The sequence below is a fragment of the Geotrypetes seraphini genome, chromosome 11 (assembly GCF_902459505.1).
Source record: "Geotrypetes seraphini chromosome 11, aGeoSer1.1, whole genome shotgun sequence".
NCBI classification, from domain to species: Eukaryota; Metazoa; Chordata; class Amphibia; order Gymnophiona; family Dermophiidae; genus Geotrypetes; species Geotrypetes seraphini.
Genome location: NC_047094.1, coordinates 11,543,000 through 11,563,820, shown reverse-complemented (window position 1 = coordinate 11,563,820; position 20,821 = coordinate 11,543,000). Strand labels below are relative to the sequence as shown.

General features: G+C 42.8%; 1 protein-coding gene across 1 annotated transcript in view; it reads right to left on the bottom strand.

Annotated features, from left to right (window-relative positions):
- PTCD1 (pentatricopeptide repeat domain 1) overlaps positions 1 to 20,821 on the bottom strand; it is a 66,498-nt gene that overhangs the window by 17,230 nt on the left and 28,447 nt on the right. The window contains exons 5-9 of the mRNA XM_033963854.1: positions 14,769 to 15,210; positions 13,998 to 14,138; positions 13,627 to 13,845; positions 8,679 to 8,780; positions 1,174 to 1,908 (exon numbers count right to left, since the gene is read on the bottom strand). Of these exons, the coding sequence (XP_033819745.1) occupies positions 1,174 to 1,908; positions 8,679 to 8,780; positions 13,627 to 13,845; positions 13,998 to 14,138; positions 14,769 to 15,210 (1,639 nt within the window). The remainder of the gene's footprint in view (positions 1 to 1,173; positions 1,909 to 8,678; positions 8,781 to 13,626; positions 13,846 to 13,997; positions 14,139 to 14,768; positions 15,211 to 20,821) is intronic.

Here is a 20,821-nt window from a genome sequence, read left to right as displayed (position 1 = left end):
CTTCCTTTTTTACCCTTTCTCTTGTACCCCACCCCAGGACTAATTTCTCTCTCAAGATATCCCGAATGAATATACAGGCGGAGCTTAAACAATTGCCATAGAAATCACATACAGCGCCCGCGACTCGGCTACCTACCCCCTCTCTGACCACTGCACTGAATCTCTGGGCAGGCTGCCCCTCCCCAGCCCTTCACCCTGATAGACCTCCACACACACACACACACACACACCTGGTCCACCGCCCCCACAGGTCTGTCCTCCCTCCTTCCACGTGGGTCTGGCTTCCTGGAACGGCTCCCCAGACATGCCTTTAGGAGAGGACCGGAGCCAACGGGCTAAGGGTGTGTGTGCACCCATCTGCCAGTAGCACAGATCGAATTCCGCTTTTATTTTGAAGCAGTTTTTTTAGTTTGGCAGCAGACCTGCACACACAATCACAGTGGTCACCTTGTTTTCTGCGGCCTGCAGTGGCCAACATCTGCCTCGGGGGATTCTCGCACATGCGCACTCCTACCTGTGGTGCCCTACAGTGCACGGAAAACGGGAGCACGCAGGTGGGAGTGCGCATGCACGCTTAGGGCTTTATTATATTAGATAATTATTTGGTTTTTACAGGTTTTTAAAGATCGATATAAAATGAATGTTTAAAAATCAATTGGGTAGCAGAGCTGAATTCCGTGTTGATACAAATTGTTTTATATGTGAAGTTCTGTGAAATAGGTTATAGGTGGGACTGTCCAGGATTTCCATACTAGCATGTATATAATGCATGTTAGTTGTCATCAAGTTTGAACTTTGAAAAAAGGAGTCTATAAACAATTGTTGAATGTTTATGTCCCTTTTTAAAATTCTCTACCTTTGACATAACTGTCTGTACCCATCCCATCCTCCCCAAACAAACGAGTCACCGACCGCCTATGTCCACAGCCTGTGATGACAATTTGAGCAGTTAGTATTCACACTCCCTACTGTTTTATCCCTGTCTTGCTATCCTATTGATTTAATGGAGTTCTCCCCCTAAACCTCTCATTTCCTGTACGTCAGTCTCTTGTTCGTCCAACTAAATACAATAGTATGTATAACCCTATTCTTTTATGAAGTCTGTACACTGTTTAGAATTAATGGTAAGTGGTATAACAAATTTTAAATAAATTTAGAAACTTGGATTCTCACCTTTGCTCCATCCAGGTCCCCAAGCTTACTTCTCTTCTTCACCAGAGTGTTAAAAAATGTCAGGTCTGCCCTAATCTTGTGCTGGTCCATGACATTCAACAAGAAGGATTCCGATTGGCTTTTGGGTTCCACAAGCTCAGCCAACAGTGTAAAAGTTTTAATGTCAGGCATCACGCTGTCCTCTTCCATTTTGTTTAACAAGCCCTGTAGGCTTCCAATCAGAGCCAGGCGGTCAAATGCTGTAGCCACGTTCCCTAACGAAACCACATTTGCACTTGGTCTTTTCAGGTCTAGCAAGTTTGGCAGGTGGGGTGTGGCTTCAGACTGCTGACCTGTGGCGCCTCCACCTGGCTCCAGCACACACAGACTTCTATTTAAAACCTCCTCTTCCCCAGAGACTTTGGGATCAAGCTTCTTTCCCTCTTTGACGGCAATGAAACACTGGTCAGTTGCTTCATTTTTCAGTTTTTGCACACTCTCTTCAGTACCGTCTAAAAAAACCTGTTTTTCTAAGGCTTCAACATCTAGCTCAGTTGCAACGTGGCTGCCACTTTCCTCCTTACCACGCCGGCCCCTCTTGAGCTTTAACGAACTAGGTGCTGGCGCTTCAGCTCTCAGTAACAGATCAGAAGCTACAGCAATGTCTCCTATCCCACAGTCCCTTGTAGCGCGGAGCAGCAAATTGTAGCTGTTACCATCAGGTTTTAGCCCAAGTTTCAACATTTGCCGCCAAATCTGTTGAAGGAAAGAAAGAACAGTTCGCAAACAAGGTGTTTTTGGTACAAAACTCCGATCGCATATTTGCATTATCCTGGATTCAAGGCGGTTATAGCAGTGTCTTGCAAACTTTGCGAAGCAGCGGCACGCTAAAAGTGGTGGCCGTGGCTCGAGGCATCCGGAAGTGTGCGGGCGTCGACGTGATCCGCGCCTTGTGCGAAGGCCCTCCGGACGGGGCCCTGGAAGGGAAGAGGCACAGAGAGGAGAGGCGCTGGCGGAGGCCGATTGCCTACAGGATGTGCCTCTCGCCACCAGAGGCGCATCCTGTAGGTAGGCAGTCAGCCGGTGCCGGCAACTCTCCTCTCCTCCTCGGCGTTTCACGGCACACAGTTTGCAATACGATGGGTTATAGTAAAACGTGCTCCATCCAGCCTTGAAATTGAGATCTGCTTGGTTAAGCAAAAAGATGGTGTTGTGCAGTCTTCTATACGCAACCATTTATAATTTCTGGAAAAGAATCCCAAAGTGATAGTTGCAGTTCCTGTGTACAGGCCCAAGTTTCTAACACAGGGCTCCTTTTACAAAGGTGCACTAGGGTTTTTAGCGCGCAGACCGGATTAGCGTGCGCTAGCCGAAAAACTACCGCCTGCTCAAGAGGCGGTAGCGGCTAGCGCACGCGGCATTTTAGCACGCACTATTCCACGCGTTAAGACCCTAGCGCGCCTTCGTAAAAGGAGCACGCAGTTTTTCGCAAACTTTTTTTTAGCTCTGGCACACTAAACGGAGCAAATGTTCTTTGTGGCACATTATAACTGAAATTATATGCTCGACTGTGTCTTTGCGTTGTTTCTTTGCACTGTACCTGGTTATCCTCTGCCTCAATAAACATGATATTACAAAAAAAACTAAACTAAACTAAACCTTAGGTTTGTATACCGCACCATCTCCGCAAGCGCAGAGCTCGGCACGGTTTACAGAGGTTCAGAGGAAAGGAACTACAAAGGGATATAGGAGAGGGACTGAGAAGATAGAGAGGGAACAGGGTAATAGAGAACGGGAGGAGATTAGATTTTTGAAAAGAGCCAAGTTTTCAAGTGTTTGCGGAAGGATTGGAGAGAGCTAGAATTTCTGAGAGGGAATGAGAGGTTGTTCCAGAGTTCTGTGATTCTAAAGGGGAGGGATGTTCCAAGTTTTCCTGTGCGGGATATACCTTTTGTAGATGGGAAAGATAGTTTTAGTTTTTGGGAGGATCTAGTGGAGAGTGGGTTTGAGGAATTCCAGAAGAGTGGGATAACGGGAGGGAGGACGCCATGTAGGATCTTGAAGGCTAAGCAGGCACATTTATAGAGGACTCTGGAGTATACTGGGAGCCAGTGAAGCTTGGAGAGGAGTGGGGAGACGCGATCGAACTTGCATTTTGCGAAAATAAGCTTGGCTGCGGCGTTCTGAATTAGCTGAAGTCTATGGAGGTTTTTCTTAGTTAGGCTAATATAGATGGAGTTGCAGTAGTCCAGTTTAGAGAGGATGGTGGATTGAACGAGGATGGCGAAATGAGAATGATGAAAGCAGGATCTTACTTTCCTCAACATATGGAGGCTAAAGAAGCATTTTTTTACCAGGGAGTTGAGGTGATCATTGAAGGAGAGAGAGGAGTCTAAGATGATGCCTAGGACTTTGCTTGAAAACTCAAGCTGAAGAGTGGGGCCGGAAGGTAGTGGGATGGAGGTGGGTAAATGATCTGAAATTGGGCCGAGCCAAAGTAGTTTTGTTTTGGACTCATTCAGTTTCATTTGAACAGATTGGGCCCAGGATTGGAGGTTCGTAATACATGTGGATATGTTCTCAGCGAGGTTAGAGAGGTTCGAGTCGGTCTCGAGGAGGATGAGGATGTCGTCAGCGTAGGAGTAGAGAGTTTCTAGGGGGATAGATGAAGGAGTTTCAGAGAGGACATGTAGATATTGAAAAGGATAGGGGAGAGGGGTGAGCCTTGCGGGACTCCACATTTCGGCTTCCAGGGGGGGGATGAGGTACCGTTTGTGTTAACGGTGTAGGAGCGGAAGCGTAGGAATTTCGAGAACCAATCTAGGGCTGTGGAGCTTATGCCTATTTCGGAGAGTTGGAAGATTAGGATGTCGTGGTGGATGACATCGAAGGCTGCGGAGAGGTCGAATTGAAGAAGAACAGCAAATTTGTTGTGAGAGTGGAGTTGTTGCACCTTAGAGATTAGAGAGGCTAAGAGGGATTCGGTGCTGAAGTTGGGTCTGAAGCCGAATTGGTGGGGTAGGAGGATAGAGAATCTTTCTAGGTAGGATGAGAGTTGGGTGGATATGATGAATTCTAATAACTTGGTTAGGAGAGGGATGTTTGCTATAGGACGGTAATTTGATGGAAAGGTCGGCCTTTTTCAGTAGAGGGGACAATGAAATGTGTCCCATGTCGGGGGAAAAAAGGCCCGATGTAAGGGCAGAGTTTATGAGTTCGGTGAGGGAAGCGATGGCCTGTGTAGGGATATTCTCGAATAGATAGGAGGGGAAAGGATCCAAAGTGCACTTGCAAGTGTTTAGTTTGAGGCAGTTTGGAGACTTGTGGTTCGGAGACAAGATCGAAGGCGGTCCAGGATCTGTCGGCAGGAATGGGGGTGGATACAGGTAGGGTAGGGTTGAGGTCAATAGAGGTCAGGGAATTGTAGGAGACCAATAAAACCAATAAAAAATTAAATCTGTTTACTTAAAATTTCCCTGCAAGTGCATAATCAAGCTCCAAGACTTTGAATATATTTTTGGGGATGTTAATCAATTGGAACAGTTTGTAATCCAACGGGAACAGCATTAGGCTATATGATTTACTGATTTTTGAGAGAAGTCAATGAAAATTCAACACCGTTTTTGTAGAGTAATGCAGTTTTTTTTTTATTTGTACGATTGTTTAGTTATGCAAATTTCTTAGCAGAATAGATAACTCTCTGGATTATTTGAACTATGATGTATAAGTGTATAATGAATGGTCTTTCATTAATGTGGGCTGGAGGGATATTGATTGAAATTACTGACATGTAATTTAAGTTTTTCTTATATTCTTTTATGTATATTCCATTTCCTTGCTGTTTTGGTAGAATTGTATTAAAAATGATTAAATTTAAAATAAAAAATTTAAATCAGAGAGTTATTTATTTAAAGTTCTTTAAGCTATGGATGGATAATTGTAACAATGGCAAAGCTAAAGTAGATCCTTTTATGGTCTCCTTTCCTTTAACAATTTGCATTTCACCCTTAATCCTTTCATCTCCAATTTGTCAATTTAGTCTAACTAGTCAATGTTTTCCCCTTGATTTTATAATTCTGTGAACCACTTAGACAATTTTTTTTAAGCGGTATATCAAATTTTAAATAAAACTTGAAACTTGCTTGTTTTTGAGTGCAAATTAACTCAAAATGCAGCTCAATAGTCGACAAGCAAACCCACATTTCATCATCCACCATCTGCAATCATTTTATTTTATTTTATTTCTGTCAGAGCTGAAAATGCAAATTTGCAAAGATAAGAAGATCCAAACGGTAACAAAGCCTCAACTGCTTTGTTGCTTAAGTTAGGATAACTACTGAATAAAAAATAAAACTAAAATTACTTGTCATTAGTTTTCAAGGACATAAGAACATAAGCAGTGCCTCTGCTGGGTCCGACCAGGGGTCCATCCTGCCCAGCAGTCTGCTCACGCGGCAGCCCATCAGGTCCAAGACCTGTATAATGATCTCTATCTATACCCTTCTATCCCTTTTTTCTTCAGGAATTCATCCAATCCCTTCTTGAACCCTGATACCATACCCTGTCCTATTACACCCTCTGGAAGCGCATTCCAGGCATCCACCACCCTTTGGGTGAAGAACTTCTTCCTAGCATTGGTTCTGAATCTGTCCCCTCTTAATTTTTCCGAATGCCCTCTCGTTCTTGTAGTTTCTGAAAGTTTGAAGAATCTATCCCTCTCCACTTTCTCTATGCCCTTCATGATCTTGTAAGTCTCTATCATGTCCCCTCTGAGTCTCCGCTTTTCCAGGGAAAAGAGCTCTCTAATCTAATCTAATCTAAGAGTTTCTCTAATCTTTCAGCATATGAAAGCTTTTCCATACCTCTTATCAATCGCATTGCTCTTTTCTGAACCCTCTCGAGTATCGCCATATCCTTCTTAAGGTACGGCGACCAATATTGGCAGTACTCCAGATGCGGGCGTACCATCATCCGATACAACGGCAGGATGACCTCTTCTGTTCTGGTTTTAATACCTTTCTTAATAATACCTAGCATTCTATTTGCCTTCTTAGAGGCTGCTGCGCACTGTGTCGACGGCTTCATTGTCTTGTCCACTATTACCCCCAAGTCCTTTTCTTGAGTACTTTCACCTATTACCAGCCCTCCCATCGTATAGCTGTACTTCGGGTTTCTTTTCCCTACATGCAAGACTTTACATTTCTCTACATTAAACTTCATCTGCCATCTCGTCGCCCACTCTTCTAGTTTGTTCAGGTCCCTTTGTAAATACTCACAGTCCCCTTTAGTTCCAACTTCACTAAATAGTTTGGTGTCATCTGCAAATTTTATTACTTCGCACTTCATCCCTGTTTCTAGATTGTTTATAAATATATTGAACAGCAGCGGTCCGAGTACCGACCCCTGCGGAACACCGCTCGTGACCCTTCTCCAGTCAGAGTAGTGGCCCTTCACTCCTACCCTTTGCTTCCTACCTGCCAACCAGTTTTTGATCCATCTATGAACGTCTCCTTCCACCCCATGGTTCTTCAGTTTCCGTAGTAGGCGTTCATGGGGTACCTTGTCAAAGGCCTTTTGGAAATCCAAGTATACGATGTCTATGGGGGTCCCCTTGGTCCATTTGTTTGTTAATTCCTTCGAAGAAGCGCAATAAGTTCGTTAGGCATGATCTTCCCTTGCAGAAGCCACGCTGGCTTGTTTTCATCAGTTTGTTTCTATCTAGATGTTCATCAATGCTTTCTTTTATCAGTGCTTCCACCAATCGTGTCAAATGATGCTTGTCTAGGCGGTTGTACCCTTACGCACACAGACACTCATAACATTGACAGACTCTTGGACGTGAAATATATATTGTAAACCGCTTGGATCCTTGTTGGTTTTTATGGGGTATATAAAACATAAACATCTACTTATGTTACTTATGAAGGGAATTTTTAAAAATAAAGTAAAATTCTGGAATCTCTCTTGGCACACCCGGAAACTCTTTGGGGCACACTGTTTGAGAGACACTGATCTAACTGAAGCAAGCAGCAGCCAGGGGGGAAAACACAACTTTTTGGTTACTGCCATAGCTTTGGCTGAAGTTCAGAAGTCTTTTTTTCCCCAGTGCAATTTTGGACGCAGTTGTTGTGCGTGCGTGTCCCATATTATGGCCAGGACGCAGCTGTTAGACCCGAATAGCTTCTAAATTCAAGGAAAAGACTCCTGCCAAAGCTACCAACAGCTCCATATCTGTCAGAAAAGGTTTTCATAGTAAAAGGTGGGTGTTCCTTGCTGTACATTTTAATCCTAAAGAGTTCCTCATAATGCATTTGCATAGAATTCTTGGGGACTGCTACTACATAAGAACATAAGAACTGCCATCTCCGGATCAGACCTTCGGTCCATCAAGTCCGGCGATCCGCACACGCGGAGGCCCTGCCAGGTGTACACCTGGCGTAATTTATAGTCCACCATATCTTTATATGCCTCTCTTAAGGAGATATGCATCTAGTTTGCTCTTGAAGCCTAGGACGGTCGATTCCGCAATAATCTCCTCTGGGAGGGCATTCCAGATTGGTAAAAGCCCCCCTCCCAAAGAACCCTTTTCAGCATCAGGTCCTAAGTCAGGGGTGGGCAAACTTTTTGACTCATGGGCCACAATGGGTTCTTAAATTTGACAGAGGGGCTGGACCGGACCAAGAGCTTCCTGGGTGTTGCTTCCGGCCGGCGGCCCAACACGTGCATGTGTGCGTCTTGCAGAGCTGCAGCCAGCCATAGGGGAGTTCCAGGTGCCATTCTTCTACTTCATGCCCTCAGGGGACCGCTGTCTGCATTACTGCGCATGGCCGTGGCCTGCCTGGACGGCTCCATCGAGGTCTTCAATCTGGCCGCCAACTGAGAAAACACAGGTTTTGCAGGAAAATTCAGCGGGCCAGTTTAAAACCTAAACGTGCCGGATATGGCCTGTGGACCATAGTTTGCCTATGTCTGGCCTAAGTGCTGCCCTGACAAATTAAAGAAAAAAAAGAGAATGACTGCAGATGGTGGATGATGAAATGTGTATTTGCTTGTTGACTATCGAGCTACAATTTGAGTTAATTTGCACTCAAAAATAAGCACATCCATCGCATCGATTAACAATTCTGCCTAGTTTCACTGTTACAATTATCCATAAATAAATAACTTGCAAATGTAATTTTTTGTTGGTTTTGCAATTTTATAATTTCAATTATAATGTGCCACAAAATATATTTTTAAATATATCGCATGTATATGTTTGATTTACAATATTTGTGGAAAGGGAGGGTGGGGGAGGGGCTTAATTTATGTATTGAAGATGATAATAGAAAAGAATTTCAAGTGATGTATATGATTCAATTGATGTAATATTGCACACTTGATGTAAGATGAAAAAATGAATAAAGAATTGGAAAAAAAAAATAATAATGTGCCACAAAAAAAACATTTGCTCTGATAAGTGTACTGGAGCTAAGATTGAAAGACAGTCCTCTAGATGGCCATTTCCAGGGCCGAGAGCAAGATACCTGCAGGGCATATCTGAAGCCAATCTCCTTGTCCTTTATGCAGCCCATCAAAAGGATATTGAAGGTGTCCTGTGTGACGCTATGACCTTTGTGCACTATTTCCTATAGGAAAAAAAAAAGGTAGCACCAGTCAGCTGGAGGAATACTGTATTTTCACATATAACATGCACATTTTATGCAAACGGGGGTTGCATACTATACTGTGGTTGGTTTTTTGTTTTTTTTTAACACAGTCAGCCGAATCTGGTATCTCTCCCTTTTGCTTCCTCTCCTGCCCCCCACTCCGCAGTCCTCCATATGTTCAGTATCTCTTTCCTTTCCCACCCCCCTCCCCTGCAGACCTCCTTACTTCGTTTCTGAATCCGTTCCAGTAATGATTCACACAGGCCTTGAGTAGCATCAAGGTGGTCCTTTCTCTGGTGCAGACACTGGAAGTTGCATTGAAATCGGGGTGTGCTAGAGGAAAGCTTCTGATGCCACTCAAGGCTGCGTGCATAAATCGCTGCTGGATCAAATCCAGAAATTTAATTTTTTTTTAAAATTTAGGTATTTATATGCCACCTATCAAGGTTATCTAGGCAGTTTACAATCAATGTACCTTAGGCAATGGAGGATTGAATGACTTGCCCAGGGTCACAAGGAGCAGCACAAGATTTGAACCCACCTCAGGGTGCTGAGGATGGTGCTTTAACCACTAGGCCACTCCATCGGGGGGGGAGGGGGGGGGAAGGAAGAATATTTGCAGAACTCCTTCCTGCATGAAGAGTGCCTGACCATATCAATTCTGATCCCGCACAGTTTTGCATGCAACAGTGTTATCCACTGGTTTCAAAGAAACACAGAAACATGACGGCAGATAAAGGCCAAATGGCCCATCTGCAGCATCCACTGTCTCCTCCTCTCCCTATTGGCTAAGGCTCTTAACATTGCATCTCCTCTTCCTATAGGCTAAGGCTCTTTACACCTGCATTGTGATGTCATAGAACTTATGGTTATAGAAACATTGTAACATGATGGCAGATAAAGGCCAAATGGCCCATCCAGAGCATCTACTATCTCCTCCTCTCTCTATTGGCTAAGGCTCTTAACATTTGCATCTCCTCTTCCTATAGGCTAAGGCTCTTTACACCTGCATTGTGATGTCATAGAACTTATGGTTATAGAAACATTGTAACATGATGGCAGATAAAGGCCAAATGGCCCATCCAGTCTGCCCATCAACAGTAACCATTATCTCTTTCTCTCTCCGAGAGATCCCAGGTGCCTGATATGGCCACCACAAACCAGAACACAGCTCACAATCAGTGTGTCAATTCCTTGCAGCCGTTAGTGAAAAGTTGCTCACAATCTCGGTACCACTTGTTCCCATAAAGAAGTCTGTGTAGGATCAGTTGCTTTCAATCCCATCCTTAAAACATATCAACACCATGTGAACTAATATTTTCTCCATAACTGCCCTTATGCACCTAATCACCTAAGAAAGGATACGTCACTTAACATCTACAAGACCAACTTAAAAAACATTCTTGTTCAAAGATGCCTTTGGACCAGGACCGTCCTTTAAAGGATGTTTTAAATGCGTGTTAGACCTGCACTGTGGCCGGTTTCCGTTTCCCCCTCCCCCACTGTTCTTCTCTACTTCCTCTTTAAATAATGTTGTTCTCCCCCATTTTTCCTATCGTTTCAGTTTTAGTCTGTGTTTTATGATGTGTTCCGTTACTTCCTATTGTTTGTCCTATTGATTATGAATACAATTTTTAAGTTTTCCCTTTTTTATTTCTGTAAACCGCCTTGAAGCCCAATTAGGCAGTTTTTCAAATTTTTAATAAACTTGAAACTTGGAAGGGGGATGGGAGCAAATAGCTAATCCAGTCCCAAAGGTTCCGTAACTAAAACGAGCCGGACATTGGTGCGCCGACAACTGCGTGGACATATGCACGCCACTGGTCCCGCCACTTTAAACTGGTAACGTTACCACTGTGAAAGGGGCATGGGGGGGTAGGCCCCCAGTACATGTAGAAGTCCTCGTGCTTCCGTTGTGGGGTTTGGAGGGGTGAAACCCCCCCAAGTACACTTAAAAACTTCCATTTTCTGTTATGTTTTCGGAGTTCGGGAGTTTTTCAGTGTAGTGGGGTTCTCTCCCCCAACACAGGAGCATAAAGACAACACAGTAGTACATGCAGTGGAGGTTCCCCCTCCCCCCACACACACAATGCTAACGTTACGGGTTTAAAGCAGCGGGACTGGCAGCACGCATACATCCAGCAACAAGGGTTCTCAACTTTAGAGGCACAGACTTCAACCGCATGGGAGATTTTGTCCATCAGGAGCTACATAAACAAGCAAGATCTGACAATGTGGAGGACATGTGGATGTCTCTGAAGTCCATACTACACGAAGCAACAGACCGATACATAAAAACAGTAAATAAACGCAGGAGAAACAAAAGACCCCAATGGTTCAGTAAAGAAATTTCAGACCTAGTTAAACAGAAAAAAGACGCATTTATCACCTACAAACACTTAGGCAGAGAGAGGGCAAAAGAGGACTATCTAGAGAGATCTAAAGCTGTCAAAACAGCAGTCAGAGAGGCCAAACTCCGAATGGAGGAAGAGCTAGCACGTAAAATTAAGAAAGGGGATAAATCTTTCTTCAGCTATATTAGCGACAGGAAAAGAAATAAAGATGGGATAGTACGCCTGAAGAAATCGGACGGTAACTTTGCGGAATCAGATTCTGAGAAGGCAGAACTACTAAACCAATACTTCTGTTCAGTGTTCACCCGCGAAATGCCGGGAGCTGGTCCACAGCTGCAGAAAGGAGATAATCAGAAAGACCCATTTCAAGATTTCGAATTTACGCCCAGTAGCGTCTACGAAGAAATATCAAGACTCAAAGTAAACAAAGCCATGGGACCGGATAACCTACATCCCAGAATGCTCAGGGAGTTAAGGGAAGTCCTGGCTGAACCATTATCTGTTCTTTTCAATCTTTCCCTAAGCGCAGGAAGGGTCCCCTTGGACTGGAAAACCGCTAATGTAATCCCACTCCACAAGAAGGGCTGCAGGACAGAGACAGCAAACTACAGACCAGTGAGTCTCACGTCTATAGTCTGTAAACTCATGGAAACACTGATCAAACAGAATATTGACACAATCCTAGACGAAAAAAAACTGCGTGATCCACACCAACACGGGTTCACCCAGGGAAGATCCTGCCAAACTAATCTGATTAGCTTTTTTGACTGGGTTACTAGACAACTGGATGCAGGAGAGTCACTGGACGTGGTATACTTGGATTTCAGTAAAGCATTTGATAGCGTCCCTCATCGAAGATTACTGAACAAGCTGAAATCGATAGGATTAGGAGACACTCTAACTACATGGGTTGGGGATTGGCTGAGCGGTAGACTTCAGAAAGTGGTGGTGAACGGTACCCCATCCGAAGCATCAGAAGTGATCAGTGGAGTGCCGCAGGGCTCGGTCCTGGGCCCGATTCTATTCAACTTATTCATAAGAGATATGACGCGGGGACTTAGAGGAAGGGTATCACTGTTCGCCGACGACACCAAACTTTGCAACATAGTAGGCAGAAGCTTGTTACCTAATGATGATATGACACACGACCTACTGCTTCTGGAACAATGGTCGACTACTTGGCAACTGGGATTCAATGCTAAAAAATGCAAGATAATGCACCTGGGAAAGAGAAACCCGTGCAGAACTTATGTTCTAAATGGTGAGACCTTGGTTAGGACCACGGCGGAACGCGATCTAGGAGTGATCATTAGTGAGGACATGAAGGTTGCCAATCAAGTGGAGAAGGCTACCTCCAGGGCAAGACAAATGATGGGATGTATCCGCAGAGGTTTTGTCAGCAGGAGACCTGAAGTTATGATGCCGTTGTACAGAGCCATGGTGAGGCCTCACTTGGAGTACTGTGTCCAGTTTTGGAGACCACATTACCGAAAGGATGTGCTGAGGATCGAGTCGGTGCAGCGAGCGGTAACCAGGATGGTCTTGGGGCTCAGGGATCTCACGTATGAAGAAAGACTAAAGAAATTGCGGCTGTACTCATTTGAGGAAAGAAGAGAACGGGGAGATATGATTGAAACGTATAAGTACATCACGGGACGCATCGAGACAGAAGAGGATATCTTCTGGCTCATGGGACCCTCGACCACCAGAGGGCATCCACTGAAAGTCAGGGGAGGGAAGTTTCATGGAGACTCCAGGAAGTACTTCTTCACCGAAAGAGTGGTGGATCATTGGAACAGACTCCCACTCCAGGTGATAGAGGCTAGCAACGTGACGGAGTTTAAGAGAAAATGGGATACTCATGTGGGATCGTTAAGGGAGTAAACTCAGGGGGGAGGGATACTTGGAATGGGCAGACTTGGTGGGCTATAGCCCTTTTCTGCCGCTTTTTTTTCTATGTTTCTATGTGATTGTTGGTGCGTCTTTGTTGGAGCGCTTTCATCCTACGCTCAATTGAATGGTCACCATCCCAAAGCATCCCCCAGAAGAAAAGCTAGCAGGTCATCTGCAACAATTCCGTAAAATTTTAAAAACATTATTGTTTTCACAATATCTTAATGACTTACCTTCTGAATCGACAAACTAATAGTGTTTTAACATCTTCTTTTCATGTTCACATTTTATATGTTACCTGATCTTAATTATTTGTGAACCGAGTCGGGCTCTACTACGAGATGACCCGGTATATAAACCGAAGACTAGACTAGACTAGGGGTTCTGTGGAGCTCTTTACATTTCTGCAAGCTGTTATCTTGGTGTTCCTCAAGGACATGTCTTGTTTTGGGCACCTGATTTTAATTTGTCAGCATGTTCTGTATTCAATATCTAAGCCTTCTGTCTTAGCTTCAAGACTGCTGCGTGCCAGGCTTCCTGCCTACAGAATGTCAGAAAGGGCCTCCAGGATACATTACCTTAAATATGTCAAAGCAGGCCCTAAGATCTGAACAGATGGCATAAACTTTCAGTAGAGACTGGTATGTGATCAGATTCAGCTGGATATTTTTATTCTTCAGCTCCTGATGAAGCTTTAAGGCATGCTCCAGACCCGAGTCCTTCCAGGGAGATTCTGCACAAGCATTAAACATGGCTGTATAGGTGGCATCTGTCGGTTTTAAATCCCGTTTTTTCATCTAAATCAGAAAACACAAAAAAGGGAATTACCATGCCAACTTGAACCTTACATCATAAGAACTATGATCAAGATTTGTGTGTGTAACATTTCAGGCACCCGACTATCCACCCTCAGGGCCTGAGCTGTGCAGTCTCAGAGCCAAGAACTTACATCAGAGTAGAGTTTGAAGGCCTTCTTCAAGTAGCCAGCTCTACCACAGCCCCCAATGAGTACCGTGTAATTGCTTTCCTCTGGCTGGAGACACTCTTCCTTTAGCATCTGCCTTTCGAACAGGTCCAGGGCCTCTGCTAACTGAAGGCAAGTGTCAAAAGAAATGCAGGGGAAAGGATAAAAACCCAAAACTTTTGTATATGTTTTATTTCTTGACTGTTTCTTAAATAGAATATCATATGTTCCGAGATCGTTCTTATCTGCTTAAAAGGTGAATTCTCTCTCCGCTTCATTAAACACACACACACAGGATTTCAAAGGAGATGAGAAAGAATTAGTGGAAAAGGCGATAGAGGGGTATAGATAGAGGATTACTGCACAGGTCCTGGGCCTGTTGCGCCACCGCGTGCGTGGACTGCTGGGCACCATGGACCTCAGGTCTGACCCAGCAGAGGCATTGCTTATGTTCTTATGTCTTCGAGCAGAATTGATAAAGTGACTGAACAGTCCAAAATATTTTGCAATGACATTCTGTTGCTAATTTTGCTTAATATGCTCGAGTCGCCCTGTGTTCAAGTTTGGGTGAGGATCAGGAGATAAGCAAGCGAGGCAAGATATTCTGGTCATTAAATCTAAGATCAAGCCTCAGATTTTAAATCTGTCAGGTCAACAGTCAAAATCATTTATCTGGATAAAGTGCTTCTGCAGAAGATATGGGAACATCTGTGAGACACGTAAATATAATTGCCCCGCAAAGAACAAGAAACCTACCTTGTGTTTTTTTATCAAGGCTTTGCACTGCAGGAAATACCAGTAGGTTGTGTTCTGTGGACGTCGCCTGCGTCTTGGTTTTGTCTCCTCGGTCTCGTCCTCTTCAAAGTCTAAATTCTGCAAGTTGGCCGATGTTTTTACAAACCTTCTTCTGGTGGAATATTTATCAGAAAGCCTCCCAAATCGCTCCTTGGGATTTTCTTCTTCCTTCTCGAGGTGGCCCTTGTCTGCCATTCTGACTTCTTTCCAATCAGGATTGTCTAAGGTGCACAGTGCTCCAGAAGAGCTTAATAGTCTCCGCATTCCCTGCTGTTGTGTCCATGGCGAGAGATGGATGCAGGATGAGGCTTTTCTCATGCTATGGCCCAAACAAGCAGAGGCAGGCACCAGAGGAAGCTGACAGGCCAGAAACTGTAAAAGTCTCATGATGACCTCGTTGTATTAATGTGTCTTGTAGATATGCTTCAGTGTATCCTCATTTTCTGAATAGCATAAGAAACAAACAAACAGGCAAGTTTAATATATATATATATATATAAATCAGATGTATCTGGGTGTGTGTGTATATGTGTATGTATGTAACTAATTATCTGATTAAAAACAAAAGGAATTGACCCGATAATATCCACAAAGAAGAAAATCCAGAGAAAACCAAAAAAACTCTGTGGAGCGACGATGTTCCTAAATGGACTTTATTTGAAAGTGTCAAAGTTCCAAAGGTACACTGAAATCATCCACATAAAATAAATTCATTCACATAAAAATAAATCATCCACATAAAAGCTTTAAGGGACCTAGTCCTCTGGGGATACAGGACCCAACACGGTCCCCTTTTTATTGCAAATGCAAGCAGTGTCTCACTTCCGGCTCACCACACAATTGTTTCCCACGTATTCACCTTTATAGGACCCCCAAGGACCCCTGAAGAAGACTTTTTGTTGAAACGCGGACCGTGTTGTGTCCTGTATCCCTAGCGGACTAGGTCCTTTAAGGCTTTTATGTGGATGATTCATTTTTATGTGGATGATTTCAGTGTACCTTTGAAACTTTGACACTTTCAAATAAAGTCAATTTAGGAACATCGTCACTCCACAGCACTAATTATCTGATTACCAGCTTCTTTGTTTCAATTATTCAAGAAAACTATTGTTCTTACGTATTTATATTCAATTATACTATGGGCTCCTTTTACAAAGGTGTGCTAGCATTTTCAGCTCAGGCACAAGATTAGCATGCTCTAGCCGAAAAATTACCGCCTGCGTAAAAGGAGGCGGTAGCAGCTAGCGCACCTTGGTAACAGGAGCCCTATGTATTGTCTCTACTCTTAATATGAATTAATGAATTATTAAAATTATGTCTTACTACTGTTAATAAGTGCTCAGTCTCTTATGTCCTGCATAGGAGCCAGAGCGAGATCATTCCGGGACCATCATCGCACTTATAGGTCCCTTATTGTATATCGAGACTGATCTCAGAACGAGTATGTATGTTCATGTTTATTAAAATTTGATGCAAACGCTTATAACGTAGTTTCAAAGCGAATTACAAATATAAAAATATAAAAAGGGGTAACAGGAACATTTCACACATACATTAACAAAAATAGACAGACTTACAGACAATGGGAGAGGGGGTGGAACTCCAAAAATTTTAGAAAAAGATAACAATGAAGGGTCACATAATAGGGAGGGGCTAAAAGCAGAAGCAAAAATATTTAAAAGCAAAAGACCTACAAAAATAAGTTTGATTGGTGAATTTAAATTACCAAAAGCATCTTTAAAAAGAAATGTTTTCAAAAAACATAACGCTTGATATACATATCTTTTGCTATGTGGGGAAAAATACTGTGGGGTGGGAAGGGGGCGACTTAAAAATTTTCAAAAACCACAGATTTTAGTGTCTACCCCATAGTTTTCGGGCTCACTGAGATGAACACTGACACTCCCGATGCCATTTAAGTCCAAGTTCAGTCCAAAGAGAGGGACATTCCTGTGGGGCATGTGGGGAGGGGAGAAATAAATATCTGGGCAAAGCCGGGTAATCAGCTAGAAAAGTTATAAATTATTTATTTAATTCATTTTCTATCTCATTTTCCTATATAATCTTACTAGCAAAGGCTAAAAAATATATATAGACAGTATAACCAGAAAACAGGCACATTAGCAATTAATAATAATAATAACTTTATTCTTGTATACCGCCAGACCACGGATGGTTCTAAGCGGTTCACAACAAGCAAGCCGAACACTCAAGAAACATAGAATTCACAAAAGTACATCAATTTCTTAAAAAGTGTAAACAGTACATAATTATATTTTAAAAGAGATTAAGGAGCTTTAGGGCTCCATTTACAAAGTTGCATTAGGGCTTTAACACACACGCTAGACCCTAACGCCAGCATTGAGCTGGCGTGAGTTCTAGCCGCGTAGCGTGTGGTAATATCCTGCGTGCGCTAAAAATCGCTAGCGCAGCTTAGTAAAAGGAGCCCTTAGTTACAAATTTGTCAAATAGTTGTGACTTTAATCATTTTCTAAAAGAGTAATAAGATGGGATTCCTGGCATGATTTCACCAAACCAGACAATCATTTTGGCTGCCTGAAAAGAGAGGGTCCTCTCTTAAAACGACACGATTTGACGGTAGAGTAAGAAAATAAATGAACTCTACCAGTGGGCTTGTTAGAGTGGTTTAACCCTTTCAGGACCAAGGGACATATTTGTCCCATAACTTTAAAATCCTATCAATTTTGATTGGGATAGTCTACAGTTCTAAATTTGATATGTACAGATTCCATATGATACTGCCTTTATGTAAACAAACTGGTTCCGACATTCATTCATTAGCGTCGTTGCCAGATTGACGAGAAGATTCACTTGCCACACTGTCCATAAGCCAGAAGTGTGATTTTTTAAATAAAAATAATGATATTTCACAAAAAAAATCAATTTTTTGGCATCTGCAAGCCCTTTTTACCATAAAAATGTCGTCAAAACCACAAAAATTGGCCTACGATCCTTATGGTCCTGAAAGGGTTAAAGAGAAATAGGAAACCAGGTAACCTGGAGACATACCAAAAATTGATTTAAAGCAAATACAGGTGAGTTTAAATAAAGCTCTGGCCTCAATCGGCAACCAGTGCAGCTTTTGATAATAAGGAGTAATGTGCTCCCATTTTTTAAGGCCGAAAATCAGTCGCAGTATTTTGTACCACAGACTGCACAAGTTTAAATAGTGAAGAAAAAAGACCTCAGATATCTTGTTCCAATTCCCAACTTCATGAGACTGAATATATTTTATATATAGGAGTTTCTCCAGTCATTGATTTAAAAAAAAAAAAACTGCACTTTAAGTATGTCACCCTGTTGCAATCTTAAAAAAAAAAAAAAAAAAATTGCAAATGTGTCTTTAGGCAGTTTGTATAGACACAATCCCATATCATTCACAACTCACAACTCGAGAATGACACGGGGAAAAAAATTTGTCCCCGTCACCGCGACCACTGTGCCCGCCCCATCCCCGTGACCACTGTGCCCGCCCCGTCCCCGCAAGTACTGTACATTCCCTCCTTCCTACTGTGAGGGAACATGCGCGGTCACGGATTTTGCGGTCCAGAAGCCCCCTCCCGCCCGATCGCCGTGTCCTGCCATCTCCCTCCCTCCACCTCCTTAGGTTCTGAGTCCGACTTTAATTCTTCTTCTCCCAGCCGCACGCTTTCGATAAGCCATGAGCGCAGCTGCTTGAGCAATTGATTCTTCTTCTCTGACCCAACTTCCTGTTTCCGGTTGCGTCAGAAGAGGAGATTCAACAATGCACGCGCAGCTTATTGAACGCGGGGGGGGGGGGCGATGCTGGTTCTCGGGGAGGTATGGAGCAGCGCCAGTGGCTTCGAGGATTGGGGGTAAAGAAGCAGCACCGGTGGCCTTGGGGGGGAGTGGGGGGAAACGAATCAAGCGAGTTTCCATTCATTTCTATAGGAAAACTCGCTTTATATATGAGTAAATTGGTTTACGAGCATGCTTCTGGAATGAATTATGCTCGTAAACCAATGTTCCACAGTGTTTCTCAACTCAGTCCTGGAGTACCTCCTTTCTAGTCAGGTTTTCAGGATACTGTATCCGCAATGAATATGTATAAACTTGATTTGCATACACTGCCTCCATTGTATGCAAATTTATTTCATGCATATTCATTATGGACATCTTGAAAACCTGCCTGGCAAGGGGGTACTCCAGGACTGAGCTGAGAAACACTGCTTATTAAGGAATACGGCATCTATTTTCTTTCCTAGAATATGCTCCTGAGGCTCCCCTCCAGGTGCCCCTATTTAAGACACAGGGCTGTAGAATTACTCCCAAGTGTTCTGAAGAAATGGAATAATCTATAGACTAGAGAATCTGCTTTAAACAGTTATGTGCTGTTAAGTGAAAATTGAGCAGGTAACCTTTTCCCATCCTATTGTTTCATTACCTATGCCCTTTTTATTTGTTTATGAATTGTATTTAATCCTTTTTCCCCCCTTTTGTGTCAGTTTGGTCAAAAGTAATATTAATATGTCTGGTTTAATTAATGTGATTTTTTGTTTTCTCTCTTACCCTGATTTTATTAAGAACATAAGAATTGCCGCTGCTGGGTCAGACCAGTGGTCCATCGTGCCCAGCAGTCAGCTCCCGCAGCAGCCCTTAGGTCAAAGACCAGCACTCTAACTGAGACTAGTCCTACCTGCGTACGTCCTTGCTCATTATGAACTTGTCTAACTTTGTCTTGAATCCCTGGAGGGTGCTTTCCCCTATGACAGACTCCGGAAGAGCATTCCAGTTTTCTACCACTCTCTGGGTGAAGAACTTCCTTACATTCGTACGGAATCTATCCCTTTCAAATTGTTATTTGTAATCGCATTGGATTATGATTTTGCGATCAAATCAAATTTTTAGAGAAACTTGGGGCTCCTTTTACAAAGGTGCGCTAGCGTTTTTTAGCACATGCACTGAATTAAGTGCGCGCTACCCAAAAAAACTACTGCTTGCTCAAGAGGCAGCGGTAGCGGCTAGTGCGCGCTATTCCACGCGTTAAGGCCCTAATGCACCTTTGTAAAAGGAGCCCTCGATCTTCTCTGAAGGAAAGACAAAAAAAGAACTTGAAAGGTCACTCAGACACAATAATCAGAGACTTGAAGAAAGCAACAGGGTTTATTTAGCATATATGCGACTCCCGAGCATCAAAGTTGGCAGCTTCAGAAGTCCCGAAACCAGGAAGTTACAGTGATATTTATTCATTTTTCTTGCTATACCACTGAATGCTAGAAAAAAAACTTTTCCTTCAACCTTTTCCTACCCTTTCTCATTTTTAAGTTCTTGTAAACCGTGCCGAGCTCTACTTCCGTGGAGATGATGCGGTATATAAACTTAAGGTTTAGTTTCGTTTTCACGTGTTACTTTTCTTAACAGTTATTGGTCCTAAGCTCACACTAGCAGGTCACCTATCTAAGCACTGCAGTTTTTCTGTTACATGTCCAGGAGGGCAGAATACAATATTGTGTATGCTGAGATAACCATAAGAAGCTAAAACGCCCAGTGCAGGCAGGCTAGAACATGAGATAAGTCAGGTCTGCCATTAAACATCAATTCCATCGTTTAATTTTATTTGAGGTTTTTGAGGTTCGTAAATTTCCTAAAAGAACACGATTATTTTTAAAAATCTGGGATCCTTATATACAAAAATTATCCTCGAAAGCTAGAAGTATGATTCTTAATACTTTATATTAGATTTTAAAAAACGTGTGGGGTTTTTTTTTTTAATTAATTAATTTATTTTAATTTAAATATTTTTGATTATTTGGTGTTTTGTGTTGCCATTCATTCTGGGGTAGGGAGGGAAATTGGAATGATTTTAATCTATATATATGAAGTGGTGAGGGGGGGATATAGGGGAAAAGTGGTTTAGATATATTAAAATATATTTTGGAGGAATGATAAAATGTTTATGCAAATGTTTTATTGTGAATTTGATTGTAAAGAATGTCTTTTTGTATCATATTGTTATATATTTGTTTGATTCC